General features: G+C 58.2%; 9 protein-coding genes across 9 annotated transcripts; 5 read left to right on the top strand and 4 right to left on the bottom strand.

Moving 5' to 3' along the window:
• Positions 1–599: 599 nt before the first annotated feature.
• On the bottom strand, positions 600–3,482 carry COLE_03071 (uncharacterized protein; the record flags this gene model as incomplete). The annotated part of the gene is made up of 3 exons (XM_018427179.2): positions 600–3,004; positions 3,049–3,271; positions 3,327–3,482. 3 exons carry the CDS (start codon positions 3,480–3,482, stop codon positions 600–602), a joined length of 2,784 nt encoding a protein of 927 aa, XP_018274778.1.
• A 2,991-nt stretch (positions 3,483–6,473) lies between these two features.
• COLE_03072 (uncharacterized protein) lies at positions 6,474–8,355 on the bottom strand (the record flags this gene model as incomplete). The annotated part of the gene is made up of 9 exons (XM_018424782.1): positions 6,474–6,726; positions 6,777–6,984; positions 7,025–7,358; positions 7,407–7,484; positions 7,521–7,785; positions 7,822–7,956; positions 7,991–8,058; positions 8,095–8,170; positions 8,324–8,355. The coding sequence occupies 9 exons, from the start codon at positions 8,353–8,355 to the stop codon at positions 6,474–6,476; spliced, it is 1,449 nt and encodes a 482-aa protein (XP_018280165.1).
• Positions 8,356–8,977: 622 nt separating this feature from the next.
• On the top strand, positions 8,978–9,576 carry COLE_03073 (uncharacterized protein; the record flags this gene model as incomplete). The annotated part of the gene is made up of 2 exons (XM_018425973.2): positions 8,978–9,182; positions 9,215–9,576. 2 exons carry the CDS (start codon positions 8,978–8,980, stop codon positions 9,574–9,576), a joined length of 567 nt encoding a protein of 188 aa, XP_018280164.1.
• Positions 9,577–11,291: 1,715 nt separating this feature from the next.
• COLE_03074 (uncharacterized protein) lies at positions 11,292–12,019 on the top strand (the record flags this gene model as incomplete). Its single annotated transcript, XM_018426155.1, has 3 exons — positions 11,292–11,373; positions 11,407–11,649; positions 11,682–12,019. The coding sequence occupies 3 exons, from the start codon at positions 11,292–11,294 to the stop codon at positions 12,017–12,019; spliced, it is 663 nt and encodes a 220-aa protein (XP_018280163.1).
• Positions 12,020–12,436: 417 nt separating this feature from the next.
• On the top strand, positions 12,437–13,182 carry COLE_03075 (uncharacterized protein; the record flags this gene model as incomplete). Its single annotated transcript, XM_018425284.1, has 3 exons — positions 12,437–12,467; positions 12,499–12,738; positions 12,773–13,182. The coding sequence occupies 3 exons, from the start codon at positions 12,437–12,439 to the stop codon at positions 13,180–13,182; spliced, it is 681 nt and encodes a 226-aa protein (XP_018280162.1).
• A 459-nt stretch (positions 13,183–13,641) lies between these two features.
• On the top strand, positions 13,642–14,124 carry COLE_03076 (uncharacterized protein; the record flags this gene model as incomplete). Its single annotated transcript, XM_018422725.2, has 3 exons — positions 13,642–13,684; positions 13,717–13,786; positions 13,866–14,124. 3 exons carry the CDS (start codon positions 13,642–13,644, stop codon positions 14,122–14,124), a joined length of 372 nt encoding a protein of 123 aa, XP_018280161.1.
• Positions 14,125–14,371: 247 nt separating this feature from the next.
• Positions 14,372–15,701, bottom strand: COLE_03077 (uncharacterized protein; the record flags this gene model as incomplete). Its single annotated transcript, XM_018426557.2, has 3 exons — positions 14,372–14,791; positions 14,824–15,492; positions 15,531–15,701. 3 exons carry the CDS (start codon positions 15,699–15,701, stop codon positions 14,372–14,374), a joined length of 1,260 nt encoding a protein of 419 aa, XP_018280160.2.
• Positions 15,702–17,372: 1,671 nt separating this feature from the next.
• Positions 17,373–19,314, bottom strand: COLE_03078 (uncharacterized protein; the record flags this gene model as incomplete). Its single annotated transcript, XM_018426556.2, has 4 exons — positions 17,373–17,712; positions 17,828–18,339; positions 18,435–18,526; positions 19,083–19,314. 4 exons carry the CDS (start codon positions 19,312–19,314, stop codon positions 17,373–17,375), a joined length of 1,176 nt encoding a protein of 391 aa, XP_018280159.1.
• Positions 19,315–21,051: 1,737 nt separating this feature from the next.
• On the top strand, positions 21,052–21,784 carry COLE_03079 (uncharacterized protein; the record flags this gene model as incomplete). The annotated part of the gene is made up of 4 exons (XM_018422724.2): positions 21,052–21,289; positions 21,555–21,613; positions 21,646–21,715; positions 21,759–21,784. 4 exons carry the CDS (start codon positions 21,052–21,054, stop codon positions 21,782–21,784), a joined length of 393 nt encoding a protein of 130 aa, XP_018280158.2.
• Between the last annotated feature and the right edge of the window lie 1,038 nt (positions 21,785–22,822).

Here is a 22,822-nt window from a genome sequence, read left to right on the forward strand (position 1 = left end):
TCAATGTGGTATAGTGAGCCCAGGCTCATCCCGCCTTCGACTAGATTTTCGGCGTCATGGACAGGGCATGTTTCCATAATTGCCATCGGACTTGCCGCGGGGCCCAAGCGCCCTCGAAACGAGGCGTGCCTGGTCGCGCACGGAATTAGTCTAGTTGCGTGCGGCCCGTGTGCCGTTGTCATCACACGGAAGAGAACATTCGGTTTAGTGACATCTGACATCTGACACATGGCGGAGCGCGTCCGCGGCGGTCGTAACGAGATGATAAGCAGCGGGCTGCATCGCGCAGTGCGAGGAGTCCGCGGGACAGGGCCGATCTTGACAGCGTGTGTAGTGAAGTCGGGTTTCACCGGTTTAGCGCCGCAAATCTGGACGCGCAGGCGGACCCGGAAATCTGGGACTGGTGGATCCACGAGTTGAATTAGCTGATTGCTTAGGCCGCCCTCTAGCCATCGTGAGATCAACGCAGGGTGGCGCCAAGACAGAGCGTCCCGAATTGACTTACCTGAGCCCTCGCCCCTCATGAAGCGCGTCGCTCTGTATACCAGTATAGCATAGGAGACCTCGTACAACCCAAACTACGACATTTAACACTACTGCTACATTTTTATCTCGGGCAGGTCACCGACCAGACCGAGGAATTCTAGATCTTCGCCGGCGTTGGTCGCTGGTGGCGGGTGTGCGCGCGGCGGCGGCGGCGCCCCAGAAGGGCCTCTTGATGAATCGAGCCCCAGGTTCATGAGCGGCATAGTCGCGCTGGGCGCGGCCGCAGGCGTCCCTGGGATTTGGGGAGTCGCGCCACCGCTCGTCTTAGGCGAGCCCGAGTCCTCGGATGACGCGGGGTGGACCTCTACGTGCGCCGACTTTTCAGTGCTCCCGAATGTCTCTGCGGACACGCGTCTCGCCGATACACGGCTCCATCGAGGGTCGACCATACCGCGCAGCACTGGACGAGCTGCCAGCATCGCAGGGTAGATCATCTGCACGCCGCAGAGAACTGCGATGAGGATGAAGGCTGTGCGCACCTCGCGCGTTCTTCTCTCGATGCCGAACGTGGCTGGCTGCCACATGAGGGTGCCCGCGCCTATCGCCGTTGTGAGTGCCACGGAGGCGAACTTCGTGTGCTTCCCTTGTCCGCGCAGCGCGGTGGCAAACAATGTCGGGAAGACAGGGGACTCGAAGAACATGGCGAGCAATACGCAGGTGAAGGCCCCCTTGCCGGCTGGGAGGAACACAGCCAAGAGCGTCGTAATGAACGACCCCAGACAGCAGACGTTGAGCACCAGGCGAGGTGTAAAGCCGGCGTAACATATGCCTGCTGCGATGAAGCGCCCTGCGGCGAACAGGCCGTGCCCTATTTGAAGATCCCAGAACGAGTCGGTATGTGGGAGCACCTCAGAAATATACTCATCCCAGTAATAGGACAAAGACTCTTGCTGACCGATGTATACCGCCAGTGTGAACACGCCCGCACCGATGACAAACCACCGCGCCGGCATGTGGTATGCCCTGGCGTCGCGATCGATGCCCGCAGCCGCAAGGCGGTGATTTGTTTCTTCCTCGAGCTCGCAGTCGGTCGCCTCAGACAGCGGGACGTAGAAGAAGACAAGTGTGAGGACGAGCACGAACAACGCCACAGCGAGATAACACCACTGCACATCGAAGAGTGCCTCGCGGCCCAGGCTCTTGCTGAATAGTCCTTTCTGCGCCAGGATGGGCGAGAAGAGACCGCCAATAGCTTGAATGCCCTGCGAGAAGTTGAGGCGGGCCTCGCTAAGTTCGCCCGGCCCAGCCAGCGCAATGAAGGGGTTTGCGGCCACCTCAAGGACGGACAGCCCGATCGCGATGAGGATGTTGGCGAAGATGAAACCGCCGTAGCTAGCGAGCACCGACGATGGCCAGAAGCACATGCAGCCGCACGCGTACAGTACAAGACCGGTGACAAAGGTCGCCTTGAAGCCGTGCTTGTGGAGGACATAGATGCCGACGGTTAGTGGCCCGATGACGTACCCGATCCAATATGACAGTTGAAGCGTGAGCTCACGCCAGGGAGCGGGGGTGGCACCGTCGCCTTGGGCCGTTGCGATCGTTTGCAGAATCTTGGTCGTAAGGTTGCCCAGAAGGCCATAGCTAAAGCCCCACAAGAAGAAGAGAATGGAGACGAAGAGCACCGGCCACCACGCTTCACGAGCCGTCAATTGAGTGAGGGGCTTGCGGCCTCCCATCTGGACAAAGTCGAAGAAGTGCTGGGTTGTCTGGTCCTTGTACTCGAGGGGAACCGAGTCGTTCGTAATCCAGCGGACTGGCGTCGAAAGCATTGCTAGCGCGCTGACGGCACCGACCTTGTGACTGAGCCGAGACACTTGCTTATGCAGCGGGCCGCCCTGGCTCATTCGAGACGGCTGCTTTTGCAGACCAGGGAAGGTGCTCGGCGCCGCGGCGGCTGCGCCGTTGGAGATGCCGTTGGCTCGCATCTCAGCATGACCATTCGATATGAATGATGGTGGACGAGGCTGGTTCGGCACGGTTGACAATGATGGCGTTGGTGGTGAACATGTTGGTGGACCGGCGTTGAAAAACGCCATGATGTCCATCGTGTCCTCATCGGGGACATCGGGGCTCGTCTCAAGGATTGCCGCCAATGGCAAATTGCGTGGCGACTGCGGCTCCTTGCCGGGAGCGAAGTCGATGCCGGGACTCGCAGCCTCGGCCGCGTCGGTGTAGGGCATCTGTTCCCCGAAGTCGCCCGCTGGTCCGCGTGACAGCATATTGGGCGAATTGTTGTTCGAGCTAATTTGCCTTCCCCTCTCCTTGAGGCGTTGCAAGAGGGGCTTGAGAACGAGAGCGCAAGTGCAGCACAGACGGACACAGCACTCGATCGCAGACCACATAAGACCCCATGCAGTGTACCAGTAGAAATTGACGGGCCTCGCATACGCATTGACGTGGTCAGTGCCCATCTGGATCTGTTCCTTGAGCGATATTTGGAGGTAGGCGATGCGGACTGCTGTTAACCTGAAGCTGGCAATAGGTGGCACCATGACTCACCAACATCGACCGCGGCGACGAACACTCCGCACATAAACGTAGTGACCAGCGCGATCTTCGCTCTCCTCTCCATGCGAAGCTCGGTGATGATTGGGAGCGGCAGCATGAGAATGGCAATGTCGGACAGAATGTTGACAGGGGCAGAGGCGAGAAACAGGGTGACATTATCGTAGCACTCGCCGATCAAGTGAGGCTGCCAGGCAGCAGCGATGGGCCGACATTGCTACGAGACGTCAGTTCCAGCTAATTATAGCATTCAAATGGTCGGCCGAACTCACAAAGATGTTCATGAAGACCAGCACGATGCCTGCAATGTCGACGATCGCGAGGACGACATAGCTAGCGTATCGGAGGAAGGGATGGGCGCTCGCCATGCGGATGTAGAGTAACAAGGTTGCTGTCTTGGCTAGCATGCTACTCAGATTGTAGAACATGGGATAGACGTAGACCGCCTTCTTCAGAGGGCCCTGCCATGATTCGAGGATCACTGATATCAGCACACTGAGTGAAACAACCCATAGGTGAGCAGTGATATTGCAGGAGCCTCCAAAGAGATCGCTTGGCAAAACTTGGCCATGAGCCGAGCGCGATCGCTGGTACGGCACCCAGCAAAGTCGGGCAAGCGAACGGCAGCAGCCACACCTCACACACACGTAGGGACAATCGTGTCCGTGCAGTGGGGGACTGAACACAGAGTGAGGGACTTTGCAGAACCGTGCCAGCCGATCCTAAGACGGAAGCGACCGAAGCGGGCATTGACGCGAACTCACAGTCATCTGGTTTACCGACTCCGACGGTGGCGCCGAAGATGATAGAGATGCAGAGGGCGACGGTGAACAGCTATGTGCGTCAGCATGCGGAGAAAACAGAACCCCGTTTTACGGCCTGCGCCACACAGGGTACAAGGGCTGGCATGTGGGGAGGCATGATCAGGAAAAGAAACAAGCTACCCCCGGCTGCGAGTTGGCGATGCAGTGGAGCGCGATGGAGCCTGACGGCGCATCGTCGTCAACACGAGTGGACACGATGGACCAGGAGGATAGATGGAAGAGAGAGGATGCACGTACCCATGCTAGGAGAGTTACGAGGTCGTCGGTGTCAACGCGCTTCCTGATGCCAAACTTGGAGATACATCGCAGGGCCGTGAACAATGTCGCGATACCCAGAAAGACAGCGCTGACCACGAGGACGCTACCGGAGCGGTCGGCGAGGGGCATATTATCGCATGGCCCCTGTGTGGTCGACGGGAGGAATTAGGTTTGGTGGTGTGGGGCCAAGTGATGATGAAGTGGGGTGAGGAGATGGTGTGCCTCCGGCGTGAGCGGTGTTGGGATGGTGAGGTGGCGAGCGCGTAAGATGGGATGGGAAGAGAGGAATGGAACAGATGGGAGAGAAAGAGAGGGAGGACAGGTGTGATGCAGTGTATAAGGTGTCAAGGATGGGATGTGTCGAGCGGCGGGGTGAACTCTGCTTGATGATATGACCAAGTGACCGGGGTGGAGGTGGAACGACGTCGGGATGAGTGAGGGGGAGTGGATGTGCGGGATGGGGAGGGCGGGGGAGGTCAAGCCGAGGGATCGCCCGCGGCGATAGATTAGAGGACGTGTGCGTAGAGCAAGATGATGAGAGAGGAGTGAAGAGTGACGATGAGGATGAATGGGAAGAGACAAGCGAAGACGACGAGGAGACGAGTGGGAGGTGGCCCGGGCCAAGAGAGAGAAGGACGGAAGGATGTTGCGAGTTAATCAAAGTAGCGCGGCGGCCAATCCCCAATATACCCGCTAATGGTCCGTGCTCTCCGCGTCAATGCGCTTTCCTATTTCCTATTCCATCGATCCCGAACAGCCTGCATCGTTCCAGATTCATTACTCACCCTTCTCGACATCGGGCTTGCTCAGCAGCTCTGCGTGCGCAGCGCAGCGCGCAGTTGACCCAAACGACAGCAGCCAGACAATACGGAGGGCAGCTAGGGCAGGGGCTTGGGGTAAAGGTGGGGGCCGTGGGGGAGTGCGTCACCGCCTGCACCACCACTCCAGTTCTCCAGAGACTCGGCTGCCCCCCCCCCCCCCCCCTCCCCCCCCCCGCCCCCCGGCAAGGACATATCTGGGGACCCAATTGCCGATTGGTCGCCGCGCCGGGTCTCCGGTCTCAACCTCGCTTGCAGTAGACTAGCCGCCACCGTGATGCTTACTCGCTTACCTTGCCTTGGCCCCTGGTGTGCCAGGTACCAAGTGACCTGCATGGCCTGGCTGCATGTGCGCCCAACGGCTCTCGCTCATCGCCCGACGGAAACCCCCAGCTGTCGCCTCTGCGCCTGCCAGCGTCTTGCAACGAAACGACGAGCGCTTGCGCGGTCGCACTTCTCACGGGTTTCCCGATGCTCCGATCAGCCGGAGAAGGTTCTAATGCTGGATTCTGATCGCCGCTACTTCTAATCCTCGTATCCTTTGATCAACCTGAATCGCTCTACATCACAAAGATCGCCGCTTTGGTTTCTGGTCAAACGCCAAATGTTAGCCGCTCGTCGATCACCTGCTGTTCCCGCATAACTCATGTAGACCCTCATTGCCTCAGCTCCTTCTTAGCTTCACTGCCCCGCCCCCGTCACAGACTGTCTGCGTGATTTCTCCCCTGGCTGTCTCATGGAGGTTGTTCCTGTGCAAGGCTGCACCCTATTGGGCTACCGCCCACATGTTACGACGTCCCTGCTGTGCCTCTCAATTCATCGTTCCTAACTCTTTCGATCCTTCAATCACTGCTCTAAACTTACGACACACTACACTGGTCGTATCTCTCCATCCGACAGGCCGACAGGCATTAAGAGGTCACGCCTAATAAGCAATCGTCGGAATTTCACTCAAAGCATCGTAATAAGAGAAAAACAACCGCGCACGCAGATCCTTAGTTGTAAGACGAGCCATCAGGTCAAACGTGGTAGGACACAGCAGCGACCACAATGGCCGCAACAAATGCATATGGCCTCCATCCTCCAGTCGCCGACGGAGCATTGATACAACAATACGAACATGTGACAGAGACATCGATCAAAGTGAGGGAGGGGAAGTGAGCTTTTGACCTTACCTGAAGTGGATCGTAACGTGCGAATAATTGCAATTCAGCTTCACACGCGATGGTTGTCGAGGGTGAGGCGAGGTGAAAATGGAATCCTCGCCACATTGAGAGAGCTGACGCGTAAGTGTCGGGAAAGACATTGGGCCATTTGAACAGACAGTCGCCACATTGGTGCTGGCGGCAGTGCTCTAAACAGGTCGTGTGACAGTTCGCAAGACGAACAGAGGAGAGCGCAGACGGACGGATGGGCTCCTTTCCGTAAAACGGTGAACCAGGGACCCGACGAGGGAATGATGAACAGCGAAGAAAAAGCATTGCCCGAGCGAAATCGCACCTTCGGTCTGGCGCTTCTTCTAGTCGACCTGCCCCTTGAGATCAACGACGCGGTACTTCTCTATGCCCCTTGCACACGCCGCATGCGCCTTCTTGGCGTCCCACACGCGTTTGGACAGCGGGACCGGCGCAATCGGCTTCCATGGGTCGGCTGTATCCCTCGCGGGAGCAACATAAATCGCGCTCTGGTGCCCCGTCAGGAACTCGTCAGTGTCCTGGTCGCTATCGAACGCCAGCGTGTGTGTTAAATACGATAATGGCAAAGAGATGTATCTGGCATCAGCGAAACTAGGCTCCGTCCACGACAGTCAAGGAGCACTCACGCCTTCGACATGACGGCCAAAGCTTGTGCTCGCTCGCGCTCCACGAAATGATCCATGATGTAGCCGCTCATGTTGGGAGCGTGCAGAAAGAGATCAAAAAACTTGCTGTAGTTGGAGGTGGCAAGCGCACGTGCAGTTGCAAGCGCGTGCGCAACTCCCGGGTCAGCCTTCTGCTCCGCTGTGAGCTGGCCCAGTAGGACCCCCAGGTCTGGTCTTAGCCTATTTTCCCCGACGACTGGATAGCTTACCACTGCGGTTCCTTGTGTGAAGCAAATACATGATACGGTAGCTTAGGAACTCGAGGGGGTGGCCCCCCAACCCGAGCTCGTAAAGCTGCCGCAACATGCTCTGGCATTGATTGTACTCGCCGAGGTCCTTGGCCTCCAACGCGATGCGGGCGTGGATCTCGTACACCTCGACGGTGAACTCGTTCTTAATCCGCTGAACAGTCAAATCTTGGCGCACAGACTTGAACTGGTCGAGCGCATACGCGTAGTTGCGGTTCTCTTTCCACTTTTGCTTGAGCAGTGTGAGAGTCTGCTTCAAAACGGGGAGAGGGCGCACATCGGCCGGGTTTGGCTCCTACGGGTCAGTCACTACCAGGATCACTTTCCATCGAGGGTGACGTACGGATGTCAAGCGCAAATAAGACTTCTCCAGTCGAGTTGATGTTCCCCGGATCGTGTGATGATCCCAGTCCATCACATTCTGGCCGTTAGCACACAAGCGTATCGTCCGTCTCACGGGATCCACCTCGGCGACCTCGGGCTCATAACCAAAGTTGCTAAACTTGCTGTGTCCTACCTGCCTTGGGGCCAGTCTTGCGCTGAGAGCCCCATTACCATTGCTGCTAGGGAACCATGCAGCTGTGCCTGTCGCATGTGGCCCGGCATCGCCCCCGTTCGACGACGGGCCCGGGTTATTGAACCGCTCCAAGCGGCGCTGCTTCGCCGCCTTCTCTTCTTCTGATTCAAACTTGTAGGCGGAAGGGAAGCCGTCCGTGATTTCGCTGCTGGTCAGGCATGATGCTGTGATAATAACTCACCCTTTGCGCTTCTTGGCCTTCTTCTCCTTCTTGGGCGTGGGTTTCGTGGTGGCGTTAGTAGGTGGGGAGAGAGACGGGTATGACTGTTGGTAAACTGAAGGCGCTATCGTGACAATGGGGGCTTTGGGCTGAAGTCTGATGTCAGATGGGCAGGACGTCGCTCACGCACGCTTTCAGCTTCATGGCTGACCAGTCTGTCGAGTGCAATGTACCAAGTCGGTGTGCGTCGAATAATATCTGTGTAAGCGCTTACGTTGGCATTGCCGTGCGCACCTGTTTCAGTTCAGCGTTGACCTCCGCCTTGTTGGCGGAGGTTGTTGCTCTGGACAGGCAGTCCTGCACCCAAGTCCTGGGGTCAGCTGTGCTCTCGCCTCCAGCGCTGCCTCCGCTATCTAGTCCCGTTCAGAATAATAGTGACGTAAAGCGCACTCTTTCCTCTGCGCCCCAGCTGCGCCCCTTTTCGCACCACCACTCTGATGTTAGAGTGGATGGGTAGACTCACTTGAGAGCAGGAGGCCAGGATGAGGAAGACATGGTCTTGTGTGATGTGGATGGTTGGCCACCGTGTGGAAGTTGTTCAGGCGATGAGTGATGACGTGTGAGGATGACTACTGCAGTGCAGATGGTAAGAGTTGGGACAAGAAGAAGTGGACAAAGTGAACGACGTCGCCGAGGATGAATGGCTCGATGGTGATGAACCAACTCATTCCTCTCCTCTGCATTCTCCAAAGCACCAACTGCGACTCTTTTGAGCTGGTGAACTCTGAGCTCGCACGCCTACGATACTCCGAGCCTAACTGCCTCACCTCTGTGATTAGGCGTCTTGACACATGGCAAAATTAGGCGCCACTGCCGAGCCGTGTACATCCCGCCCATACCGCCATATCCCGTCATACGTCATACCTATCTCACTGATCCAAGTGTCATTCAAGCAGCATAACAACAGAGCTCTCAAATGGTCATGGGATCTGGCATTAGGGTCAAGTATCTACGGTATAAGGCCCAGGAGCCCATCGCGTCCTCCGTCGCCACCATCGCCACCTAAACACTTGTCCTTACACAGTGTACGTTAGAACGTTCCGACGTCTCTCTTTGATCCCACGACACTCTTGACCGGACATCCACACCATATACGCCCCAATTCCTCACACCAGACATGGCAGCAGCCGCCCTGCGACCAATGATGGCAGTAGCACGAGAAGAGGCCGCGGTCGTCGCGTCCGAAGCATCCATGGCCGCCCGCACCACCGTAGGCACTGAGGCGAAGACATTGGCCCGCGAAATGGGGCACGAGGTGCTGAACCCTGTCGCGATTCGCGAGGCCGCTGAGGCCAACGCTAAGCGTGCTCTCGACATGACAGGTGAGCCTAGACCCAGTATTCACTGACAGCAGAACAGCCAAACCTCTTCGGCGTGCTGTCTCACGCCAAGCCCTCGGGTACTCCGACACTAACAACATCGACCTCCACGACCGCGTCCACCGCAATCTCAGAAACCTCCTCAGCATTGGCGGAGCATAACCTTCTCAGCGAGCTGGGCGAGACCACTATCAACCACAACACCTCCTACGTCGCACAGTTGCTCGAGGCCGATCTTGGGGTGACCGTCCGCGAAGCAATGACGAACGGCGCCGAGACTGGCATGCAGGATGTGGCTGAGCAGGCCGCCGAGCTCGCTAAGAACGTCGTCAACGGTAATGTTCAGCTCGACAGGCGGGTCAAGGCCCTCGCCAAAATGCCCCCGCCACAGGCTTGATAGCAGCTCGGTATGAACATGCTCCTTACGAGATAGAGTTACGCTTCCAACGATAGACATGAATGTCCGGCTTTGTTAAGCTCGGGTGCAACGCTCGTGACGTGGTTCTGTGCTAGGTACAATTCAACGAAGCAGCTGACTCGGCATATTCTGTGCCCAACTTTTCGGTGGGAGTCACTCATTCAGTGGGAGTCACTCCTCTCGTTGCCGCCCCTACACCAGGCGAGCTCCATACTCGCATTGAGATACGCGAGAGCACAGCGATTCGGAGTGGCGAGCGTCACAGTTTTACTGTCCGTCTGCGGCTCCGCTCTACCCTGGCGCCCCACTAATACCGCTCAGCCATGTAAGACCCATGCGGAGCTGGCCGAGATCCACACTGCTGTCTGCCGATCTGCCGAACTACCTAAATCCCCGCAGCATATGTCTGCTCTGGCCGATACAGGATCTCCCGCTTTGTACACGCTTGTTCTGATATACCCCCTTGGCGCGTCTAACGACTCTGATGAGCTACAGTGGTCATGTTAGACAAAGGTAAACCAACCTCTTTCAGTGCCATAATTATGCATCCCTGCTACGAGGGTGGACGCACTGACGGCAGCGCCATCTCTCGTGCGTCTCTCCTAACAACTCCCGTTGTCGGCATTGGTGATCACCTAGAAGCTTACAGAAGGACGAAACATGGGAGCATTTACTTTGGGGAGACCGTTGAGGTGAGCGATGCAATATCCACCTTGCGAGGGTGGCATCTGCCCATAACCCCTATGGGCAGGCGACCGCAAATCTAGGTATCTGCTGATATTACAATGGTGGTCCGGAACCGCTCTGCATCGTCGCGCCAACACGATGGTGTTTCCCCACGTCCTGCTTCGAGTCGTGAGAGCGACCCAATTCGATACCGGCCAAGCGTAAGGGACTAGGGGACGTTTGATAGCTTGGTGGTCGAAGATGGGGGTAGGGGCGGAAACCCAGACGCTGACTCCTACAAGGGGACAGAGTGATGCCAGGTCAAGACGGTTCAAGTGGCCAATCTCTGATGCCTCGTCTGAATCAAAAACACTGCTTCAACATTATGAGGGAGTATGCAGGGAGAATGAGCGTACCGCCACCATCACTTGTATCGGCGCCCAGTTCACAGCCTCAGTAGTCCATGCTGTCGCCATCGATCCATGCTTTCACTCATCGAGGTGTCGGCGTTTGCGGAGGAGTGCGCCGCTAGGCGGTGTATGGCTGTAGGCGAATGGCTGTTCACCCGACTCGCACGGCCCAGATGTGGGACTACAGTGCTTTGGATCCACACGGTCTGGTTGCATCCTACCAGGATATTGGTCCGCCAGCCACCTCGCACACACAGGGGCAAAAACAAAAACTCACGGACCATAGACTATATTCGCTTCGGTCGAGGCACTGCTGTAAAGCTAATATTATCACCGCAAACCCTGCAAAACTCACGAGCATCCTCCCACCGCTGCCATTCCCCACCCTTGATCTTGATCTTGCCTCCCGTGACTGTGTCTTGATAGCACAACAGCAAAGTGGCGAACTTTTCGCACCACCTGTCATCCCACACCAGGCGCATCGTGCATATAAGTTCCAAGCCCTCGTATCCTTTTCCTCACTCCACTACCCTCTCAATCCCCACGGACAATTCCCCCCCCCCCAGCGAGCTCCTCCCCACCTGTCAATCCCATCCCCACGGCTTAAGAGACTCCACAATGGTTTACGAGACTGCTTTGCGACTTCGCCACAGGGGAGGAGCTTTCCTCCTGCTTCTCCTGAAAAACATACGGATGATTAGTGCGGTATCTCACGCTTTCCCGCTGACCGCAGTTGCTGAGATTGTTCTTCCGCCCGTGACTGCCGCGGCCATGCTTTGTTCTGGTCTCCTCTTTTCGTGGCGCGGGGAAAGCCCAATGCTTTGCCTAATTTTGAGCATTGTCATCTTTCTCAGCGGTCTCTCCTGGACCATGCTGCTTCTCGCTCTCCTCTACATCCGCTTATCTGACTTCTTTTTGCCGTACGCTGGCATGGGCTTCCCCCGTAGGGCCAAGTTCTACAAATGGGGCTACACCTGTTAGTTACCCGCTCTTCGTTGCTGACAGCAGGCCTAGGTGGGCTTATCATCACGATCAACTGTGCCGCCGGCTGGCTGCTCGGTTATTTCGCGATCCACCAAAAGTTGAAGGAAAATCTCTCCAAGTGGCATCTCGCCCTCGGCCTCTGCTATGGCCTTATTTTCCTCTGCTCGGGCGCACTTACCTGCTGGCTGGCACGCCTCTTAATCTGCCACCACAAGGAGTGCAGTCCCCATTGTGACGGCCTTAGTCGCCGCTGGGCTTGCAAACTCCGCCTCGCTGCTTTGCCCCGGGACGAAAACGAGCTTCCTGTGGACTGGTATGTGTGCCCCGAACAGAGCGTTGAAACCCCCGTGAACTCGCCCTAGACACGCGATAGTTCTTCTCGAGATTGACCATTGAATCTCTCTTTCCCGTTGAAGCCTCTTTGACGCTATGCACTTTGTGAACTCCTGCCGCCGTCACAAGGTGCCTATGAAGGAGCACTATGACCATTGCGCCCCTCTCACTCCTAGCCGGATTCCATATGCACTTGGGTTTACTGCTGTTTCGGTCCAGCGACATGCTCGCCGCCCATAGTACCGCAGCACAAACTGTGCTTTTCTTGTTTACCACAGTTTTCGGTTTCATTGATCTCCATCGCAACATCAGTTGTCCCACCACCTCTGTTTTACGACAAAGTCGGGACTCCCCAATGCTTTAATCTCACCGCGTTCCCCAGTTTCCCACACCATCTCTCACTGCCTGCTCCCTCGCCCTCCAGTCTCCATCAGTCCAGTTTCAAGATGACTTCTCGCTCTGCCCTCGTCGTTTTAGGTGCGTACAACCATCAGACCGCTCACGATAGCCATAGTATGGTTTCTTGGCCCCCTTTGCCCCTCCGGTCTCCTCTTTGCCTCGGGCTTCGTCCGCAACACCGCCACCATCACCAACCCCACCGCTCAGCAAGTGGGCTGGATCACCCTCCTGATCTTGGGCATCGCCGCCCTCGGGCTCCCCTTCTACTTTTCCTACCACCGTTTCAACCACATCTGGGAAGCGTCGCCGCATGTCCGTGGTGGGGCCTGCTACAGGTTCATTTTGGCATGTGCGTCCATTCTTCCTCAACTCGCTGATGCCAGCCATTTCCGTCGTCCTCCTCACGGGCACGAGCGCGCTCGGGTTCTTTTCGGGCTTCTGGTTCGCGGCGCCTCGCGACGAGCACGCCCTGTGGCGCACCCGCTGGATCATCACCCTGTCCTTCGCCCTCGCCCTCTATGTCGCCGCCCTTAGTTTCGACATCTACATCATGTACCGGCAGGACAGCGAGACGGTCGACGGCGAAAGGCTGCCGTGGGACATTTTTACCACAGCCACCCTGCCAACCCATCGTCAGGCAGAGGTGGCGGCGAACAACGGCCGCACCTTCTACTACCCCACGATTAACCATACCACACACGACAACGCTCATGCTGCTGACTTCAACCTGGCGGGATACTACGACCAGGCCGCGCATATGAACATGGGGTATGGGGGACGCTATCGTATGTGAAGGATAGTCATATGCCATTGTAATGCTCGTAGTCCCACGGAGACTTGTATCGTGTCGGCCGCGCGTGGGTGGATAAGTGACCAGTTTCGTTACTGCCTGGTCTATGGTTGTAAAATATCGGTAGCATGCTTCCGGATGCGAGACTGTTTGGTTCTTCATTGTCTCAAACCTAACTCACGCGCTCAGACCCTCGCGTCCCTCTCAGTCCGGGTCTCGCGGTCCACGGCTGTGCCCCGCGTAGCCGTGTTTGTTTATCGTGACCGCTGGCATGTATGAAACTGAATTGTTAGACCAAGGGTGAGACAAGGCTTCAGGGCAGATTCCTCGGCGACAAGCTATCGTTCGACGCGATGCCGTACAACGGATGTTTGTTGTTGAATCCACTCTGCTTTCCATCAATTCCGCTGGAGAGCGCGCACCTTTGAGCTTCATTGTTACGCAACCACCTTGCACGTTATCATGGTCGACGTTCTCGGCTTCGCCTCAGCACAGCGAGGATATGGCAAGTCTGCCATCCGCTGTTTCTGACACCAGTTGTGGACACTCTCATCCTCGCGGCGTGGTCGGCCTTCACATTCTGGAACGCGTGGTTTCTAGGAAGGAGGTGAGTTGTCACTTCAAGACGTACCTTTGAGGACCGTGCGAAAGAAGGAGCACTTTGCATCAGAGGCTAATCCTTCCAGCTTGCTAGCCCGATCACTGGGAACGGCGGGTGCGGCACTGGCAGAACATCCGGCGCTCTTTGGAGTTGTGACCCGCCTCGTGTGCCTGTTCACTATGGACCTTCTGGTATACGCGCGCTTTGCTTGGGTCAAGAGAGACCCGGCATGCGAAGCTTGCCCCGGAGATAGAGGAGAGAAAGCAAGGGAAGCCAAGTTGGAAGCGACCATTGCTGAGCTGAGGCGGGAAAATGCTGAGCTGCGGCTCAAGGTCTATGCCTAAGCACTAGTCGGCCAGCATGTAGGCGGAGGGCTATTCATTTCAGTAAGCTACGTGACCCGGTATAACTCGTGTATGTAATGCCGCGATAATCATTCCAACCTCAAATTGCCGCCGATCAGCCCCGCGCATCAGGCTCCTAGACAAGTGCGGAATCGATTCCTCAAGCGACCACTGCAGCTCCCATCGCTATGGCAATAGCGGCGGCGAGGCTCGAGCCGTCGACAAGTCGCTTGTGCGCCGACTAATGTTAGCGTAGCTGCTGTGGCACACTCACGCTGCGCGCGCTGGTCGCTGAAGGACGGGCGGAGCTGCTCCTCGAGACGCTAGACGTTGTCCGGGATCCACCACTGCCACTGCCCCCACCGCCGCCACCGCTACCGCCGCCACCGCTACTGCCGCCACCGCTACCGCCGCCACCGCTACTGCCGCCACCGCTACCGCCGCCACCGCTACCGCCGCCACCGCTACCACCACCACCGCCGCCGCCGCCGCCGCCGCCGCCACCTGACGGCGGAATGACAATAGGTCCGGGGGTTACAGTGGAGTCTTCCTCTTCGCAGAGGGCCCGTAGCTGGTCGAGGGATGTCTGGATTCCCGGGCCATCCCAGAAGGTATCGGCCGAGTTGGCGCACACGGAGCACGCCTCAAAGCGGCTCAGCCTATCGCCCTGTGGTCAGACACAGCTGAAACCAGACTCACCTCGCACATCTGCCTGCAGTCCTCTGGGGCCTCGGCAGTGCAGAGGCCGGCAGCCTCCTCGATGATGCCCGAGCACTCTTCGTCGCACGTCGGCTCATCACCGCCGTCATCGCCGTCATCGCCGTCATCGCCGTCATCGCCGCACAAGCCGAGAACATAGTCGATGGCACTCTGCGTCTCCCCGATGTACCTCTGGAGGACGGGTGCGCCGTCGATGCATGCGTTGCAGCTGTCGATTTCGTCCCTGTTGCCCCCCTCGCACATGTTGGCGCGGCACGTGTCCTCGGCATTGCAGAACTGGCCGAACGGCGCGATCCACGACGTGCAGGACCCGGCGCACGCGTCGCCGCCGCAATACCATTCGAGGGTGGCCCAGCTCTCGGCGTAGCCGAAGCCCTCGGGCCGCGCTTGGAGGCACGCGACGCATGGCGCGAGCGCGCCGTAGCTCGGGCACTGCGCGAGGCAGGCCAGCACGTTGCCGCTGGTGCCGCATGCGTCCGTGAAGTCGAGCGAGACGCCGGTGCACTCGTCCGTGCAGAGCGCGGCGTTGGCGTCGCGGCAGAACGTGTCGAGGCGGTCCGTGAGCCCCGCGACCTCTTCCGCTGTTTGCGGCGACGCCGTGCTGTCGCTTTGCAGGCAGGCGGTGCATTCCTGCAGCGGGCCCAGCGCCTTTGGTCAGCCCGCCAGTCCGGAGCGGGGTGGCTTACATCGCAGCCGAAGAGGCAGAGCTGGTCCGCGGCGCCGCCGCAGTTCGAGAGGAGCTGCTCGACAGCCGCGCCACAGGTCGAGCAATCGCCATACCCGCCCTGCCTGGGAGCGAGGGAGGGGCGGGCGGCCACGGCCGTGAGCGTAAGCGTGAGGAAGTAGAGGGACCTCATGTTGGATGAGGGAGTGAGGGTTCGTCCCTCACAACGGAGAGGCTTTATGCTCGTAGAGTGCATGCCCAGTAGCACCTGACGAGCTAGATGTGCAAGGAGGCCTGGAGTTGCTCGCGCATCATATGGCGCCACACAAGGACGGAGCCGAGTATTGCTGGCTGCCACCCCCTGCCAAGACAGGCGAAGAAGTCGTGAGCTGGCGAGCGCCTCATGGCGTTGGCGATGGCGGGCTGGGAACATGGCCGCGGGCTGGTGAATCGAGGCGAGCGCCGCGCGGCGCTCGGCGGTCGAAGCTGTGCGAGGTGCCCGCCGAACTTGGGAGGTTCGCTGGATCGCTGCGTCTGTGCAACTTTGCAACTTTGCCACGATCAGTGCCAGTGACACTGCCACGCGCCGATCTCAGCCAGCGAGCTTACCAGCATTCCGCGAATTGATTACTGCCACATCTCTCCCCACAACTCTCCGACAGCGACGTCAGCCTCTACACGACCCGGAGTGCCTGCAGAGCCAGTAATCCGCTGACGCGTGCCCGCAGAAGCAAGAGTTCGTATGTGCCCGAGCCGAACAACGGTGGCGGGGATGGCCGTGGATTGACATGACAATCAACTCACGCGACCCAGACATGCACGTTCAAGCGTTCGCATTCCTCACTAGCAGCGCTGCTCTGCCAAGTCTGAACTCGACGAGATTGGCGTGCCGAGTTTGGCGTGCCGAGTTTGGCGTGCCGCGTGTGGCTTGGAGGCGGCGCCTCTCTGGCCCGTCGGGGCGATGTTCTCGGTCGCTGATGTGGATGCGGTGAGATGGGGAAAGGGGCGCCGCTATCGGAGCGAGTAAGAGAAGTGGGGTAAGAGGGTAGGATTAGCAGGGATGGGGCTTGCCATGCTCAGCCGTGGCCAACGCTTCGGTCTTGACGGCGAGCGTCTGTTCAGATTGATGACAAACCAGAGATAGAGGGTGTACCTGCCAAGCGCGAGGCGATCACGAGGTCTAGGAGTCACGTGTTATCAATTGCGTGGCGTGGTTCTCCTTGGACGGGACTCTGACGCCGACGCCAGCGCGTGATCGGGGCCAGTGGACTGGCCGGGGGGGGGAAGAAGGCCTTGATCAAGACGCTTGTCGTGCTATATACGCCGCGGGTTCGATGGACCGGGCCTGGCCAAGGTTGATGCCAGCTCAGGACATGAATTGTAATCTGTCGCGCCCACGCCCGGTACACGATGTCGTTGTGTGCACGCACATAGCACACACCACCCGCCATCAGTCGACTAGCGATGTTCACTCCGCCTCGTCCGTCATGGCGGTTGTGTGCGTGCCGTGGAAGCAGCGGAGCGACCCCCGCGTGCCGCTTCGCGGGCACCTCGCTCGGCCTCCTCTAGACGTCGCGGTGGTGGGTCTGCGTCGTGGCGACCGATCCTTGCAAACAAAGCACATTGGACGAAAGATCCCTCGAAATGTCGTTCGTCATTTGTACGTGCGTCCCATCGGCATCAGCAGCGTTTCATCGCCATCAGCAAACCTTGACATCAGCGTTTTGCATCACCATTAGCTGTCAGCCATGAGCAACCAACCGTACATGCTTATGGAGGTACGGACCGACTGCAATGCACCTCTCGCCCCGACTTCTTCCCCGACTTCTTCCCTTCTTCACTCTGCCAGCCCACCAGCACACACCTATGGTGACAGCTTGGACACATCCGCTGTCTTGGCCTCGCCCTCGAGCACCATCTCGGCGAGTACCAATCCTGTGCCCGGGCCTTGGGTAATGCCCCAGCAGCTGAGCCCGCCACCAACGTACACGCCCTCCATGCCTGGAACCTTGCCAATGCAAGGGCGTCCGCGATCGGGGATTGGGAGGAAACATGCTGTCGACGACTCAAACGTCGCACCGCCCTCCTCGCTGAACACCGGTGAGATGCCGGCAGCTTGTGTCCGCAACTTGTCAACGGACGCGGGGTCGCCAATGATATCTCCAGCAGTCTCAGGCAAGTCGACGGCACATGAAGCACCGCAACTGATCGTCAGCGTCGGACACGTGTTTATCTGAGCCGATGGAGACTGACGTATCCTCCATCGGCTGGGATGACGAGTGTCATTGAAAGCGAGCTGCTCAACTCGGCTGAACTCACATGACAACGGTCCCGTCAGGCCGCGGGTACACTTCAGGCTCGGATACTGCGCCGTCATTAAGGGTGAGGTCGACGAATAAGCAGTGAGGAGTTGTCGGCTCTTTGGGACGGAGGAGAAGGGTGTGGGCCATCTGGCCATCGACTGCGATGCCTCGCGCCGCCGACGAAGGGAGGAGAGCCTCGGCCAAGCGGCCAAGCCATGGTCCCGCTGTGAGAATGACCGTGTCGACATCAATGATACGCTCGCTTCCGTCCTCTTTGAGATTGACCATGAGAGTCTGAGGCACACCTTCAGAGTCCAATGCCAGCGCCTTGGCCGTCCCAAGCACAAGGGAGCAGCCCTCTTCGCGCAGGAATCGCTCGGCGAGGAATCTCGTTAACAGCCGAGGGTGGCACTGTGCTGTCGTGGAATGTGTGCCGAGCTGCGAGTGCTTGTGAATATTTCCCTTGGGGATCCACGGCACAGGCGAACGGGAGGTGGCAGGTTCTGCCTGCCCATCGATTGTCACGGACTGAAGTGTGAGCAAAAGGTGAGGAGCGGGGGAAGGTTGACGGAGGCGCGGCGCACAAGGCAGCAACAGCACGCCACGGGTGAAAGTGGACTTACCAAAGTGTCAACAGAACGATATCCCCAATGCTTGGAGCCCCCGAACTGCTCCGCAAGCTTGCGGTGTAAGTCGAACGACATTGCAGAAAGGCCTGAGGTCAGCACACGTGTGTGGAAGAGGGAGGGGCGCACGCGCGCAAGGTGACACCCGACATGTCGTTCCGCCAACTCTGCGCCTCTGTCCAACTTTCACTCTTTCGACCGAGGGTACAGGTCAACAGAATCTGGAAAGCTGGAGAGAACGGAGAACGGAGAGCAAGAACGACAAGGATAGGACTGGATAGGAATGAAGCATACAGTGCTGCCCGATAGCTGACAGGACTGCGCAGGGAAAGGGCATCTTTGCCCGCCTTCGTCACTCTCTACGACATCTCTTTCGGGGTCCGAGTGCACGAGGATCGATATGACTCCACAATGCATGGGTGAATGGTGACTGGGTCCATTCCGGCAGTCTGGAGTAGTGGAGGCCCCGAGGCCAGTCAACGTCGACGGTGGCAGGAAAACGGATACGTGATGTCCGCGACCGCGTCATTTCGTGTCTTCCGACGCCCGCCCTCCTTCTCACGGTTCGGACCAGTTGCGCCCGACGCCTTCTGAAAACCTCATGGCTTGTCTTGTCGGAGTATAGGGGAGCCACTAGCCACTTACTAGCAGTTGCGGGGCCGTGCCAGTCACGGGCAAGGAAGCCGCCCGCATTTCCGGAGGCAGCCGAGGCGACGCCTGTGCCTTCGACGAGGGTGATCTTGGATCCGGCTGCACGGTGAGGTGAGATGGCGAGGAAGTAAGCCGTGCAGACTCCGACGATGCCGCCGCCAACGACGACAATGTTTTTTGGCTGGCGGGTGGGAGCTTTGGAGGATGAGTGGGCCTTGGAGGGCATGGTGAGCACGGTGTGGGGGAGACGGCGAGGAAGGGGTGGTGGTGGGTTTGGCGGTGGGCAGGCCAATGGGGGGGAAGGATGAAAAGGGGTGGGTGACGCGGCAGCGAGAAGGGGACCGGGAGCGGCGAGGCCAGTAGGCGTATAGGCGTTGGAGGAGGAGGGATGAGAGTGTCGATTGGAGATGGATTAGAGGAAAGAGGTGGTGATGAGGGATGATTAGGTGATGAGTAGGAGGAGAGGAGTAGTAGTAGTAGGAGGAGGAGGACGAGTAAGGAGTAGAGTGGTGGAGTGAGAGTGAAGAGTGAGAGAGAGTGAAAGGAGGATGAAGGAGAATCGTATGAGAGGGGATTAGGGCTCCTTGATAGCCTCCTCGGATCCTCCTCTCTCTCACACTCCTCTAGCTGGACCATGCGAGAATCGCCCAGGGTCGCTGTCTGCGACGGCGCGACGGAGGCATAATCCAAAGGTACACACTCCGAGGCCATAGGGAATGCCACGAGGCTCCCCCTTTACATAGAGGAATGACGGAGCCAAATATCAACTCTACCCCCTTTCATCCCACCGCCCACCGGATCGTATGCCCACTCCCGTGATCCCAGCCAGCAAGCAGCAGCCAGCGACGACTGGCGCTTCAGTCAGAAAAAAAAACGCCACCCAGAGCTTCCTTCCGCCTCTAACCCCTCATCTCCCGCCCTCTGCCTTGCTTGCTCGTCGCTCTTTTGAATGTATAAGCGAGGCCCAAGCCATCTCCTGCCCGAACTGCTCGAGTGGCCCGGTATGCCGGCCGATGAGCCTCCTGAAGTCCCGGGTGTTGACATGAGGCACGCTGGCATGATGCGACCACCTCTCGTCCGTCTCGTTGCAGCAGTTCATTCCGCTCCTATTCCAACGGACCGGCTTATCGTTCGTGGACTATCTCTACGTGATCTACTCGAGATCCACTAGAGAAAGTGATCTTGTGAGGAGAGTGTTGGCGGCTGGTAGTAGGGCACGCGATATCAAGCCCCCCGGCGCCTAGGCGCCTAGGCCACCCCGGTTCCGGCGATCTGGCGATCTGGCGATGCGGCGACGCAGCGCCCGCGGCCAAAGATAGGGCGCGGCGGAACAATTAGGCAATTAGGCAAGCCATCTTTATACCTTCCTGTCGTGTGTACCAACGAGCGACGGGATTACTGGGGCTGGGCAAGGAGCAGTCGCATTGGATGCGCTCCGTGGCCGTTAGACTCTTAGATAAGTCAATAAACGATGCTAATGACAGTGGGATAGGGGATTTGTCAGGCGAATTGCAATGTTCAAGTCGAATGAGCTTGACGTCACCTCTTGTTTGTGTGAGCCTCCACCGGCCACCGGACACACAGGACGTGATGATCTCGTGACCGCAAGTCAAGATCGGGGGGACCAAGGCCGGCCCAAGGTCGCTCACCTTGCACAGCAACCAATCTATTCCGCCCTTCCAGCCGACCAGCCGCTGGGTCTACCTACTGTACAGATTTAGCGTTTCCCATCGTCTCCTCTTCACTCTTGTCTTCTTCTTCATCTCTCTCTCTCTCTCTCCACTCAACACCATCAACTCTGAACCACCTCAATCAGTCAGTCCCACGCTCTCACGCTCTCACAACCTCCTCGCTCCTCGCCTCCTCCGCCGTCCCACTCATCACCATTGTCCGAGGACCTCCCTGATCGCGAAACATAAACCTTCTCTGTGATCTGTGTCTGACGCCGCGTGCGGACAGGTCGATGCTCGCGCGTTATGCCTTCCTCTCCCCGGTTTCCCCCTCCCCCCTCCCCCCTCCCCCCTCTCCCTCGCTGACCACAGTGGCCGCACCCGTTCCTGTCCCCTCCAAGATCGACACCTCTGGCGTTGACGACTCGCACGATCTCTCGCCCACCTCACCTGTTGATCGCCAGCGCATGGAGCGCATGATGGCTAACCGCCCCATTGCCTCGGAGCTGCAGAACAAGAATATTCTCAAGGGTGAGCTAATTGTTGGACGATGACTTCGACGTCACGGACAGCTATAATGATGCTGTTTGGATCTCGCACGGGACAATGAACGGGCGGGGGGTTCTGTTGCGCTCCGTTGGGGCGTCCGGGGGGCGCAGTGATTCAGTGTTGTGCTCCTTGGACGCTCTGCCGATCAAGAGCCTTCCTTGCGAGACACTCGGCGAAATTGTGGTGAACGGGGCTCACCGGATCACCTCCGCATGCTTGATAATCTATCTGGATTGGCTGACCCCAGGCCGCCCCAATGACCCCCTAGCCGCCAAGCGCTCCGACCTCGAGCGTTCGATGTGCAGTGTACGTCCTCATGGCATCGTCGCTAACGTCAGGACCGCCTTGACAAGGATATCGGTAACCGCCCCTCGGTTGACGAGCTCGTCAAGAAGGGTGTCCTTCACGGTGCGTATCTCCCGGAGCAACTGCGAAAGCCATCTAATACCAGCTGATCAGGTCTCGCCCCATCAGTAGATGGTGCCCTACCGAGAGCCGAACATTTTAAAGCCAATGCGCGGGCAACTCAAGAAGAAAAAGTGAATGAGAAAGAAGAAACGATTGTACTGTTACTCGTTGTGCATGTAGTTGAGCTGTCGAACAGTAACGGCGCACGACACACGTGTTGTGTGAAGCGTGTGGGCTGTTGGCCATTGCATGGCGGTAAACTAACTGCATGAGTGGGCAGCTGCAGGGTGGAGGTGGGGTAAGTAGCCGAAGCTTCCCCACCCCACCTCCCCGCGTTGTGGGTTGTGGGCCGGCCGGCTTCGCATCGTCGCGGGCTCGCTCGATCCCTCGCAACTCACCAGTCTCCTCCATCTCGACATTAACCAATTTCCTTCAACTTCCTTTCTCCTCATCTCTCTCCACAATATCTACACGCTCAGCACCGAATCCTTTCCGTCGTGGCGGCATTGGCGTTTGAAGCTGCGTGGGCCGTCCACTGTGCCCTGTTCGGATCCATTCCCTCTTCCCTGGCTTGCGTGAATCATCATCCTCCCTCTCTCCCTCCTCCCTCCTCCCTCCTGGTCATTCTCCATCATCATCTCGCCTCCCTCCATACCTCCTCGCCGCGCCGCTTGTTCCGGCTCCTCTGAAGCTGCTCTCCGCTACGATCGGCCCATTCCATCATGAGCCGCTCGGCCCCGCAGTCCAAAGTTCCATCGCCGGCGCTCTCGCCGCGCGTCTCCACCGCTGATGACCGACCCATGCACACCAACAAGCCCGCAGGCATCATCAATATGGGCATGACTTGCTTCCTCAACTCGACTTTCCAGTCGGTGTGTTATCCCCCCACCGTCCCTGCTGAATGTAGCTTGCAGCAACACCGGCACTAATCAGTCTCTTACGAGCTAACCCTGCCCTCCCCCTTCAGCCCGCGCCCAGCTCGCTCCTTCCTCCAGCCGTCCAGACGGCCGAGGCGACGCCTTGTCTCCGCGCTGACTCGTTGGAACCTCCATTGTATCCTCTTCTCCCCGTGACGCGTGCGTTCACTAACATGCTGCACAAGGCATG

This window comes from Cutaneotrichosporon oleaginosum, assembly GCF_008065305.1.
Source record: "Cutaneotrichosporon oleaginosum strain ATCC 20508 chromosome Unknown ATCC20508_contig02, whole genome shotgun sequence".
In the NCBI taxonomy this organism is placed as follows: domain Eukaryota; kingdom Fungi; phylum Basidiomycota; class Tremellomycetes; order Trichosporonales; family Trichosporonaceae; genus Cutaneotrichosporon; species Cutaneotrichosporon oleaginosum.